Genomic DNA, 13,749 nt, shown 5'->3' on the forward strand with positions numbered 1-13,749 from the left:
ACATGTCCGATGTGTCCTTGGGCAAGACACTTAACCCTGAATTTCTCTCGCTGCTTCAGTGGTGGTGTATGAATGGGATTAGTTATTTCTGATGAATGATATTACATAGAGATCACTACCATCAGTGTGTGAATGTGTAGGTGTGACATGCAGTGTAAAAGCACTTTGAGTAGTCGGAAGACTAGAAAAGCTCAAGTCCATTTACCATTTACAGCACAGCACACACGCAACTCTTAAGAGCCATCAGAATTTGTTTGATTGAGTGAGTGATTTTTTTTTTAAATGGCTATTAAAAGGAATTTAGCCTTATACTTTAACTAATACTAGATGCTGCTCTCTCTGTCAGCATGTGTTGGTCTAGCTGACATCTCCCAGACGTATATTTACAGTTTTTCTATACGAAGATGTCCACAGGATGGCACTGTGATAAAACTGGTCGTTTGCCTGGAATGTGTGAGCTCTGAGAGGATGTCCAGGCTTGTCCTGAGTTTTTCAAAGCATTGTGAGATTTAAAAAAAACCATTTATTACTTATTTTGTCCCAACAGTATATGCTTCTTTATCAATTAAACAGAAAAAAACAACACATTTTCTGACACTAGGCTGTCTCATACTAATTAAGAAATATAAAAACAATCTATTTGATTTTAGGAATGTTTAGGAACATGCTAAAATACTTTCAATATTGTATACTTAATAATCATGTTTGGGATAAAGCAAGACATACACAGATACTTTACATTTACTCTTCTCTTGTCTAGAAGAAGCGTAATAAAAATGTAATGGTAATACATAAAAATATAATTCATTTGAGTAGAATTTCAATAATGAAGTACCATGTTTATTTATGACAACATTTAGGATTGAGAATAGTCTTTTTAAAACCTTTTATTGCTTGATAAATATTTACAAGGTTAATGCAGACCCTGAAAAAGGCAAAGAGAACAACAAGAAGGAAGGGGTATATCATCTTAAAATGAAAGATAGTTTTTCAAGGTTTGTAAATGTCAGTAGTCCTTCTGGCTTTTCAAAGTGGCCTACATTTTAAATTCATTTTTGAACTGGTATTATTGGGTTTCCCTTCAGACCATTTGCATTTATAGATATAGGCCTAACACTTGCCATGTAAAAGGAGAAAGTTTAAAAATAAAGACAGTATTTCTGTCCATATCATTTTTTTTTCTGTAGATTAATTTTAGTCCCGCATAACATTTAAAATATATTTTCAAAATCAATCTAGAAAAATAAGCTTTCAAAGTTCCCACATTTTCACAATGACGCACGTTGATGTAACAAATATGGGCGGGGTTATCTGTGAAGCCCCGCCTTTCCGAGGGCCGCATCCTGAACTGCTCTATGGATTTTGGGGTAACAAAGGTTACCATGGAGACTTCTCACGTCCTTTGTCCTTGCAAGTACAGTGGAACGCGGTGTATCAGCTGCTACACTAAACCCTGTTGTTAAGACATAAAAGTAACTCGATAGGCGAGAGAGAGAGAGAGAGAGAGAGAGTTGCCCCATAACTATCAATTTACATAATCCTTGGAAGGGCCAGACGAAAGCCCCCAACCTTTAGACAGTGTAGTTCAACATAGTGCTTCACTGTTAGCAGGTTAGCTCTTACATTAGCCAGGTGCAGCTAACGCTGGGTAGGACTTCATTACAGCCTACCGTCCTGCTAGTTATCACTTAAAGTGTGCAGACGAGAAGATTGCATTGTCTCCCCTGAATTGCCTTCTCTTCGCGGTGGATTAACCTGTCATCTGTCTGTCTGGCTGGCATAGTGGAGTTACGTAGTGAACGTAGCTGTGGGCGGATCTGGGCTAGCCAGTAGCTGACTGTTTGGGTGAGCACCGTCGGCGTTAGCCACACAGGCTAGGACGGAAAGGATAACTCCAGCCGGGGTCTGGACTGAGAGCTGCCAGACATGATTTTATGGAAACCTCCCTACAAGTAAGAGTTTTATGGTTGGCTCATGACAATGCAAATGACTGTGTCCGATGTGTTGATGAAATTACGAGGAGAAAATGGTAGATAGGGTGGATTTCCCTTTCTGAATCCAGCTTCTTAGGTGAAGGAGGTCGACAGATTTGTTAAGAATGCGGAGCCATCATTTTGTTTCCTGCTTCGCTTTCCACGTCACATTTCAGTGTGTTTTATGCAAACTGCACTTAATGATTTGCAAAAACGTTTTTTTATCGATACAGTCAACCAATAGGCGACAACTCTGAGACTCTTCATCTGACAGTGACAGCCATCTTCAGTAGCCTACATTACACTGGTAGCCGTGTCTCTGTGCTGCTTTTCTCATCAACCACTTTTTCTAATACTAATTGTGATTGAGTCAAAGTCTACGCGGAGCTGGAAGAGAGGCTGTTGTCGCAAAACACCTTTTTTTTTTTTTTTTTTTAATGCGGTTGTGATTAAAGGTCCTAGCCCAGTGTTTTTAATGACAGGAGAGGGGACTGGCCTGTGATGCGTTCAGGAGCTCATGCTAAGCCCGTTCTGACCGTAGTAATTTAAATTTGTGAATAGAGCTTTTATTGTGAAATTGAATTGCCTGTTGAATGCAGGCCCCCCCCCCCCCCCCCCCCCCCCAAAAAAAAAGTGCATCAATGTTGTCGAATTTATTTAAGTTCATGTGGACAACTAGTGTGAAAGGTAAACTACACATCCTGTGCTGAAAGTCTCAAAATAGAAAATCTTTATTTTATTATTTACATCAGTGTCTTTATCTGTTTTACAGTCTATTGTGGGGGATATGAGAGACTGTAATTTTGTGTTAGGTTACATTCCTAGATTTTTATCATGTCCTACGTGCAGTCGAGGATTGTTGATGTGATCGTGATCCAGATATTCAGACAGCTCTGAAGGCGTCGTGTTACGTAATAAATGAGGGCTGGGCATGCAAAGAGTGACGGGCGAGAGGACAGAGGAGAGGTGTAGGAGGGGACGAGCAAAGGTATACAGTCAGGCACGTAAAGTAGCTATTTTACATTCTTTGATTTTGACAGCTCTTCTACAGACATAGGGACATACGGACTAAACTCACTGACAGATTCGGGAGATTTTCCACGCAGGGACGCGCTGACTGAAGCGAGGAGAACTCAATTTTATTCAGCACAGCTGGTAAGACACTAGTGGTAGTATTTCCATGTTATATATTTTTATATGAAAGATCCAAACAGAAGTGTTAACACATTTGTATTCCGGAGATATACATAGAAACACAGAGGGGGGGCGCTCTGGCAGCCAGCAAACGCAGCCTAAAGAGGCTTCACAGCAGCTATCGCCTGGTTGTTTTATCCCATGATGTTTATTACACTGGAATTTGGACAGTTACTTACACACACTTCTGTTTGCTTCATTTGAGTTAATAATTGAGCGAATGTCTTTTACAAATGTTGCGTTCAGGTGCTACATTTGGTCGCTTGTCGTTGGTATTCCTGTAGGTACTGGTTGGTGTTTACATCAGAGCTGCGTTGTTAACATGAGAGCCACGTGTTGGGACCATGTGGCCATTGTAAACACTGCTGCGGGCTTTATGTACAACCAGTGACCGGAGAGCGACAGGAATCAGAACCTCTTTGTCAGTAATGTAAAAGCCTGATGTAGTCTGTAGCTTCAAACTTAGACCAGAGAAGTCCGTCACAGAGGGCTGTGGTTGGTTACTGGATGTAACTCCAGTTCTGAGTAAGTGCGTAGCTCTCCATGGCTTCGCATACTGTTATTGTAATGATGCAGCTTTTCCTACTACAGTCATTTATAATAAGATATTTAAAAGCACTCTCTTAAGTAAAGAAGCCAACTATTTTTATAATTGTTATTATTTTTGTGTTTGTTAACTTTTGTGTAAATATAACGTGTGTAAACTTACAGTGTAATGTATGCTTAGTTGTTTTTTTTACATATTTATTTTTGCGCTTATTTAACAGCTAACAACATGGTACAGTTGTCCAAAAGGCTTGATACAGTAGTCAGTGTTTCCCTCACACTGACTGTATCATGCTGCATTATATTCATGCTGTTTTTGTTTCTTTCACTGCCAATTATGGCCAAATTAGTCCGCTCAATTAATGTTTGTATGAAGTTTTTTTGGGCTCGCTGAGATTGGAGTTCTTAACTCTGTTTGGCCAGAAGCCAATACAGTGTTTATCGGATTCTATTGTGCAGCTAAGTAGGGTAGGTACAGTATGTATTATGTAATGCAACCATTTGCATGAACACCCCTTCTCTTCCCTCACACAAATCATTATTAGTTCCAGCCAGTTATCAGTTTAAATGTCAATATTGTTGCAGGAAAGGTCAGGTTCCCACATGACAATCAGCAGACACTCTGGGATCAACAGCAGGCCATGTTCCTCCCACATCTTTTGTACGTGCCTGCATACTCCAGTTAATGTCAAAAAATGACAGGACAAGTATGAGTGGCAGCAGAGGATGAGGGACAGGCTTTGTCAGAAGATGCTCCCTCAGATTCTTTTGTTTCAGTGGCTCCATTTAAACTGAATTTATCTGGCTGCCTGATATTGACATAAAAACCTTATTAGGTCTTCTTGTTATTATAGCCTACATCAGAAAAATAAGTCAAAGCTTGTGTGTAAGAATGTTTCTAAAATAACCTAGTTGTTTCCTGAATGAAAATCAATAGCTGAAAGCTACATTAGTGCATGAGCATGGTGTGGAATTATAATATCAATTATTAATTTGGCAAATTAACTATCTTGCTGAGCTCAACAGCAGAATATTTAAGACAGTGTCAGAACGAAGGGGGGAAGATCGTTTTATCGATAGACAGAGACGAACATTTCGTATATAAATCAGGCTTTGAAAAGAAAAAAAAAATTAGCTTTTTCAGAAAGAGATGGAAATCCTTTTTTTCTGAAAAAGAAACATACCATACTTTTGGTGCCTGAGGCTGAGAGGGTTGTGCTGTTATTGTGCAGCTAAGTTACATAGACATCATTCACAACAAAGACTTATCTCTCCAGGTTGGACATTTGGTCTGCTTCTATAGATTTGATTATTTTGTATAATGTAAAGATATTTTCTGTTACTTTTTGTTGTTGTTAAAAAATAGTAAAAGAAATCCCTGTAGTGTGTAGTCTGACTGCTTACTTAAATCACCAACAGTTAAGCCAGACTTTATTTGTCATGTATCACATTCAGAAACAAGCTGTGCCAGTCCCAAAGGCACCAGTTATTGGCTAAAAAAATGTACATTTTACCTGTCATACCAAAATGTTAACAAGGGGTTAATCCTGCTGTGATACACAAACTAAGATTTTTGTTTTATTTATCAATGCTGAACTGCAGAATTATTCAACATGAAGATAGGTTTGTTACAGTGTTTAGGACTTTGAGTGCATAAAGAGGGAAATAAAGTATCTGGTTTATTAGATATCTTTATTCAGTCATCAACATTTAATGTATAAAATACTTACCCTTCAACCAGTGAGTGAAGAGAAACACCAGTTATGTTACATCAACTTACATGCAATCCATTCATATGTTTTTTTCCACCCCTTATATTAAAGCAGAGTAGTGATACAATACTGGGGCAACATATTTATTGATGCCTGTTTTGATACAAGTGCAACACAATTTGATCCTAGGTACCCCATATTGGGCAATGTCTTGTTTTTCATTTCCAAAAATTGCAATCAAACTTTTGCACACTTCCCAGATTGCCCAAATACGTTTTAAATGTGTTCGTGCAATTTAGACAGTGTCACTTTCACCTCCTCTGCACTCGGTCTGTTAGACGTAAACCTAACTTGTGCAACATTCTGATCAACTAAAGGACTTGAGTTGAGAAACGTCACTATTTGCCAACCTGTGTGAATTTGAATTCACCACTGCTACTGAATATTTGAGAAACATGTGACATTGAAAAGTTTCAAAGTCTTTAATATTTTGCCAACCAAGGTGTCAGACCAGTGAAGGTCTGTTTTCTATGTTAACTAAAGGGCATGCTTCTGTATGTGAGACAGTATGTATAGGAGTGTGTAGGTAGGTAACAGGGACGGGCTGGAGCTGGACAAACGCTGTGTTTGAAAGCTCTGACTGAAGGTCTGCCTTGGCTTTCGAGCCAGACTGTCCATGTGATCTTTGCCTACCTAAACCTCACCTTCCTCTCACCACCCCCTCCTTTGTCCCTATCACTGTCCGCCGCTTTCTCTTTACACACGCACACATATATGCACACATTCGCTTTACTACCGCCTCATTAATACTATTGCCATCTGCTCGATGTGTAACAGTCCAATTAGAGAAATGCCCTTTGACCCTACCTGTCCAGATTGAATTTGAAAGTCCACCGCCATCCCCGCACACTCTTCTTTCCTAACAGACACACGGTTTAAAATCACAGGATGCTTATTGGCTGTACAGAACTTGACCTTTCGTTGTCTCTCTACAGGGCCTGAGCTGATCTGTCAGCCTTGTGTAGGTTCACCCCCCAAGTGTCCTCTGGATATCAGCTGACCATGAGGATCTGAACGGAGGCAGCGCAGGGAGAAAGCCTGGCACAGTGTGTGTTCACTCTAACACAGCGAGGCTCGACTAAGAGAGGAGCAGACACCGAGCGGAGCAAAGAGAAAGACGCTTGCTGAAAGACAAAATGTCTCAAAACAGAGAACTGGTGGTTTTCTACATAGCCTATAAACTCGCTCAGAGAAATTATCCTATTAATTACATGGAACTCTTAGAGGCTCCAAACAGGACTGATGGGGCGGGGGCAGAGTCGGGTGAGGAACAGCAGGTAGCAACGCACGCCAACGGGACTTTTAACGGCACGAGTCCTGGAACCCCCCCAGCGTCCCCACACCGGCAGCAGCAACAACGGTTACCAGCAACGACGAATCTGGATGCGGTGAAGGAGGCCCTCCGGGACTCGGCCAACGAGTTTGAGCTGCGATATGCCAGCGCCTTCAGCGATCTGCACAACCAGCTGCACATCACGCCGGCCACAACCCACCAGAGCTTTGAGAACGTGATGGACGAGGTGTTCCGGGACGGAGTCAACTGGGGCCGCATCGTGGGGCTCTTTGCTTTCGGCGGGGCGCTGTGTGTCGAGTGCGTGGAGAAGGAGATGAGTCCCCTCGTTGGCAGGATCATAGAGTGGATGACTGTCTACCTGGACAACCGAATTCAACCTTGGATCGAGAGCCAAGGAGGATGGGTGAGTCTCAGTCACAAACCAAAGTACTGGTGTGCAACTTATACAGGATTTTTGGGATCTGATTTAAAAGGGGATAGAATCACAGATTGCTGAGTTAGTGGATTTTGGGATGGAATTAAATCTTTATGTTATGCACATATTTTGCTTTGTAAACATACCGAGAAGGCTGTTTTCTTAAACAATTAACTGTATAAGAAAAGATCTTGCGTTGTGTGATACATTGTCGAGTTGTGATGCTCAGCTACATCTTTCTGAATTAAATTGTCTGTGAAAGGAGATCCGGCCATATTGAAATGCGCATACAGGCTTGAGGATAATTTGTCGGACTCTACATTATACAATAAAAAAAGTGTTAGGGGTATGATGCTGTTTGTTTTTATAATCACTTTCATGCCCTTCAGCGTTGCTTGGTTCAATTATTTGGGTAAGCTTCGGGTTGCCTGTATGGAAAATTCCCATGTTGACACTTTCCCTGCACACCAGAGCTGGCAGGAACACTGCAGGAGAGAGGCCCGTTGGAAAATAACGATAAATCCTGTCCTTATTTTTCACAACTTGTTCTGGAAAATGTAAATAGCCGCTGATGGCCCTTGGAGATTTATTACAGACCAGATTTACAGTTCTGTGTTTGTATGTTGTTTGCCCCTTTGGCTTGTTAGTAAGCCGTGTTTCTTTCTAACACTCGCTAACCCAAAGTGACTCTCGACGAACAATATTCTCACTATAGTTTTCATTACATCATACGTGTTGTGACTCCGTCCATGCAGATGGACCCAGATAAACCAGCATGCTGACATTTCAATTCTATCAGCCGCCATCAGATAATGGCATGACACTTGGGTGGGGTTGGCTCGGCGTCCAGGCAGCACACACATGGTAGAAACATTTCTGTTTAAAACCAGAATGTGTGGTCAGCAGCTGGTTCAGCTGTTCTCTAATTGATCAGCAGCATGGAGCTGAATCGAAGCAGGAGCTTAACAGGCTACATCAGGGCTTTGTAGCTCTCTGGAGATCGAAGTTCTCTCATCACACATAACCCTTTGTTTTACTCCGGCCAGTTGATTGACTTTGTGCTTTGTGTTCTTTTTCCACAATCTGTCCACTTTCTTCCCTCTGCCCTATCTTGTCATCTCTTTTGTTGTGTTCTGAATCAAGGCAGCTGGATGCAGATAAAAGCGCTGTGTGTTTTTTCTTCTTCTGGCTGCACAGTGGGCTTGTCCTGGTACTGACTATCCTAGTGTGTGTTTTTGAGTGTGTGGACTTGTGCTTGTGAACACCTTTAAGACAGTTAAGGTCAGCTCTTCTTCCTTTGTGCAGACCATTTCATGGTATGACGTCGAGCAGGGGGGAGCAGAGAGGCTGTTTATGTTCTGCTCCATGCCGTATAACACCAGGTCAAAGGTCAATCCTCTATAAACTGACTTCCCAGTTGCTGAACAGCATTCCTTAAAGATAATCCCCATAGGCAGAAGGTGTCATTGCTTATTTTGCACTACAGATATAGAATTTTTATATTTATTCGGATGTTGGACTGAAACCTGGAGATAACACTGAGGAGAGGGGATAGCGGGGATGAGGTCATGGAAGCAGGTGACAGCATATGATATGTGATAAAGCTATTTAACATACTGCGGCTTTGTTGGAAGAAACACTGCAGTATCTTCCCAGAGGTCTGCTTTCATAAACACAATGCCACCCTCTTTTTTTCACTCCTGCATTTGGAGCCATGTTAATTGCCTCTATATGGATGGCGATGCTGTGCTTTGGTTCAGACATAAATATATCAACAACTCCTGAACTGATTTCCATTAAATTTTCCACAGACATTCAAGTTCCCTTGAGGATGAATCCTAATGACTTTGGTAATCCCCTTTAATTCCCCCTCCCTCTCTTGATTCACTCTAAAGCTTGCTCGACCACCGCTGCTCTCCACCCCGCTCTTTGGGGCCACGAGGTGAAGCGTATTTTGAATGGTGTGTTTACAAACAGGGACAAACAATTCCTACACATTTCACTTCTCCTGCAGGGAAAGGAGCATTTTGGCCTCCTTATTAAATACATTAATGAAGGAAGGGTGGTGGAAAATATCTTCAGTGTGAAGAAGCCAACTCTATTTCTTTTTTATGTGAACCAATCTGAACCATTAGTATTCATCAATACGATCCATCCATCAATCCATCCATCAATCCATCCAATGATTGGCTAGAACCTATACAGATTGTGGTTCCGCAACAGCACTGTAACGAATATCCGCCATCATTCATTCATTATACTTACTCATTGAAATTGCTAAACTCTTCCGCCCTGTCTCCTCTGACGCTCCACATTGCCAGCGTGTGTATGCAATGACACCTCAGTCACTCTGATGGCAGATCAGGTGCGGAACGACTTCTCCCCATCATTCCATTTCTGTACTTTAAATACTGCATTCCATTTGAATGTTTTTTTTTTTTGTTAGATTTTGGGCCTTTTTTGCAGCTGAAGAGAGACAAAAAATGTTGTGAGGGGGGAGAGTGGGGGTTGACATGCAGTAAAGGGTCGCGGTCAGATTCAAACCCACAGCCACTGTGACGAGGACTATGGCTTCCGGACATGGGGCGCGCAACATTACCGCTAAGCTATCTGGCGGCCCTTTTTGAAAGTTTGGTCAGACATACATCTTTCCTGTGTACCACATTTTTTTTTGACATCAGCATTTGAATTTGTTTGGTATCCTGTTTATCAACATTCTTTATTAAGGCAAATTAATCAGGTTAATATCTCTTTGTTATCCCCCAAACTTTGGGCAAAATGTGTGAAAAGCTTAACTTAAAGGCATCACACTTTTTTTGAACGGCTATCCATCATGACGAAGCCAGGAAATATGTTGACTTTATGAAAAGATTCCATGAAAAACATCTTTACCAGCAAAAATTTTAATTATAGGATTAAAAAAATACTCTTGGTCTTGTAAATTATAATTGCAGTTTTTAATTTCAGAGGAGATTAAGTGTATCAAAACAGTTGTTGGAAAAATAACAATGAGTTAAAGTACTGGTAATTATCAGAACTTATTATGTTCTTTATTTTGTCCTTACCTAAACCGCTGTTTGAATAGAGAGATAAAGTACTCGTTCACTATGTGGTGGCTCATTCAGGATGAAAATAGATCAGGGATTACATTTACCGGTATGATAAATATAATTTCTCATCACAACCACAAATAAATATTTTCATCATCACTGTCATCAACACATCTGTCATCAACACATCTGTCACATGTGGTTGTTCTCCATGATCTAATGTAGACAAAATGAACCCAGCACCCACACAGATGCTCCCTCGAACTCCAACACACAGGACAGTTTGCATGGCGACAAATTGGACTGACAACATCTGCATCAGCATGCAGTGGCGTGCATGCACGTGGTCAGCGCCGTCTTGCATGTCAGTGTAACCTAGACCTGGAGAAGTGAATGACTTAAACTGAAATGTTGAATGGATCAGCATGTTCAGACGATACACTGGAATGGTTTCACTTCTCTTGCTCTGAATCACATGATTCCACTTCCTTCCTTAAAGCTTACATAATTCAGTTCTTATTTGGTTGTTGATTCAATTGTCTGATGCTGGGGACTGAGAATCGACCTTTTGTGTGTCCCCCTTATTCATAAACTGATACACTTACAACAGGTGCAGTTCCAACATGCATGGACAAACTCAAATATGCAGTTCAGTAGGTGGTTCATGGTTATGAGTCTTGTCATTTCTTTACATCATTCTACTGCTCTCCTCGTCTTTGTCTTGATATCACTACTCTTTTCTTTTTTGTGGTTTGTGTGTTCAAAGACATCCTCACTATCCCTGAAATGTACCAAAGTCTCTGATTAAACCCACACAAGACTTTGTTGTTGTTTAAGTTTCTTCCTGTCTTTCTTCCTCCCGTTCCTCCCCTGACACTCTCCCTCACAGGGATGAAGCACAGAGCTGCCTGCTGGCAGATGTGGGGACCTGAGTGAAGCTGTGAGGCAGGTGTGCCCGTAGTGTTAGCTGATGAAATATTAGTCTGCTCTAAGAAGAAGCAAGGTCACTTTCTCTCTCGCTCTCACTCTCTTTCACTTGTCTCGTGATTCTCTTGTCGCTTCCCTTTTTTTTTTCTTCTCACTTTGGCGTACTGACAATAAGGTTGTCATGATAACAGAATTTTGAACTTAATAATAAATCAAAATCGACACTTGTTTTAGTTCCATAGCAACAAAAATACGAGTTATAGGCAACCAATATTTGATAATTTCTTCTTTTTTAATTACCAAACAGTGCAAGCAAACCTCTGCACACTGGCTGTATTGTACAAATACATTAACAATGGATTTGTTGACAATGTATTAGTGTTAGACATGTGTCACCTCCCCTGCTCTCTGTCTGTTTGCAAAACACGAGATGCCGAAAGGACTCAAATAACGGCAACATTTGCCGACTTTTGAATTTCAATGATGCGTCGCTGCTTTGTCTTTTTTGCTAGTGGAAGCTTTGGGTAAAATGTGATTTAGGATTTGTAGTTCTTTAAGAAAGTTTCTAAACTGTGATACTATCAATCACTAAAGCAACAGAGATTGTATTGTTTTAAAACACAGGGTATGGAAGAGTACCAAAATATCAAAATTTTTGCAACTGTTCTGAAAGTAAAAGTAGAGGAAGTCAAGGAGAGGAAATGTGAAATTTGGACATAGGAAACATGATGTAAATGGGGCATCAGTGCACGGGTAGGACACATCATGGCCAGATGACATGTTCCCTTAATAAAGTTACTCTGTGGCCACCAAATATTACATGTAGGTACCAAGTATCATCCCCATACTGTGGCTATCTCCCAGCATAATTCCCTCGCGCTAGTTTGCTAAAAGGGGCGGGTGTTCTGGCTGTTGAACTGCTGCAGCGGTGAAAGAGCTTCTGGGGATATGCTGAGCAGTCAATCAAACACTCATACAGCGACTGGACATTGTGTCCTCTATTCTGTTACCGTTTAGTTGTTAGCTTAGGAATGAAAAAAAGTCCAGTTTTCTGTGCTGTTGATAACCTCTGGCTAGCACTTAAGTTGACCCTTAACACTTTGACCAGGCATGATGATGATGTCATTTATTTTAAACTGTTGCAATGTTGGAATGTTTTTTTTTATTATGCAAACATTACTGACACAATGGAGGGAAGGAGGGTGGGAGAGTGCATGTGTGAAGGATGACCTCAAGTCTACTGTTGAAAGACATTATAAAATATGTTTCCATTTGATAATGTCTCTTATCTTATTCAACAGTAACAGATTGTGTGTTGCCTTTAACATTTTCTTTATTGTTAAATATTACATTTTGGCCATCAAGAATTTACTTTGGCAACCCAATTTAGGGGATTAAATGGTAAATTCTTAAAATGCAGTTAAAAAGAAAACTATGCTGAGCTTTGAGGTGTTTCCCCAAAAGTTGGGACTTTACAGTCTTTGTGGTTGGCTACGTTTCAGAAGAGACTAGAAAATGGAATTTCATGCCCCATGTACGGAGGCTGCAGCCCTCCTAGTGGACAGCACAGGTTCCGACCTGGCGCTCCTTTCCCACACGTCGTTCCCCCTTGTCTCTCTCCTTGATATCCGACTCTGTCGTCCCTATCTCTAAAATAAGCCCAAAAAGAAAATCTAAAAAAAGAAAATAGCATTTAATTTAAACACAAACCCGTTCAGGAAGCAGTCATTTTTTCCTATTACTATGAATGACTTCAGCATTATGTCAACTGATGATAAATTATAATAATTATTATCATTTTATAAATCTGTATCCAAAACAATCTCTAACTTGTGCATATTATATGTGAAGATTGGATGATTTTCTTTGCCCTATACAAAAGAAAACTCAATCATCAAGGTTTTTCTTTTGTAGTATATTCCAAAATTCCAGTCCACAAAAAGTGAAAAGTGAACATTTCTGTTGGCTGGGCAGAATTTTAATAAGTCAGAATTGCTGCTGCCTTTTCTTGTAGAATTTCAATATGTAAATCCAAAGGAAAAGTTTGACTAGTGAAATAGTTGGCAGGTAAATATTGAGAAGGGGAAGGTGTTTTGCACAATAGAGCAAATCCCACTGTCATAAACCTGAGAAAGTGTCAACCTTAATGATCCCGCTGGAGCTCATTGTGGAGCCTCCACTGCCCGCGATGCTGAGACATTAAACAGCCCGCAGAGTCTCCCTCTGTGCCTGATGTTTTAAAAGAAGTGTAGGAGGAGTAAAGCCATATATTGTCGGATAATAAACCTTGGCAGACAGCAGTGGTAGAGACAGTGCCATCGACCTAATAATGCTGTTTCCAGCAGAGCAGGCGATGGCAGTGATTACTCAGTGGAGATTGAGCCGCCTCGGGGTGGGGGTACAGGGTTATTACCAATTATAGATGAATAATATCTCGACCTGCTACTGGGAGAAACATTGTTTTTTTCCCCGTCTGACAGACTAATAAAAGCTAAACTCATTTAGAGGAATCACACTGCTACGATCTGGGGAAGCTTGGCGGGAGCTGGGTGGAGATGGGTGGAGGGAACAAGGCAGG

At 40.9% G+C, this 13,749-nt stretch overlaps 2 protein-coding genes across 2 annotated transcripts in view; one reads left to right on the forward strand and one right to left on the reverse strand.

Annotated features, from left to right (window-relative positions):
- Nucleotides 1-13,749, reverse strand: part of LOC132990158 (uncharacterized) — a 411,085-nt gene that overhangs the window by 168,489 nt on the left and 228,847 nt on the right. The gene's annotated exons all lie outside the window — the stretch shown is intronic.
- Nucleotides 2,914-13,749, forward strand: part of bcl2l1 (BCL2 like 1) — a 40,074-nt gene continuing 29,238 nt past the window's right edge. The window contains exons 1-2 of the mRNA XM_061058699.1: nucleotides 2,914-3,128; nucleotides 6,421-7,182. Of these exons, the coding sequence (XP_060914682.1) occupies nucleotides 6,622-7,182 (561 nt within the window). The 5' untranslated portion in view covers nucleotides 2,914-3,128; nucleotides 6,421-6,621. The remainder of the gene's footprint in view (nucleotides 3,129-6,420; nucleotides 7,183-13,749) is intronic.

This window comes from Labrus mixtus, chromosome 15 (genome assembly GCF_963584025.1).
Source record: "Labrus mixtus chromosome 15, fLabMix1.1, whole genome shotgun sequence".
Lineage (NCBI taxonomy): Eukaryota > Metazoa > Chordata > Actinopteri > Labriformes > Labridae > Labrus > Labrus mixtus.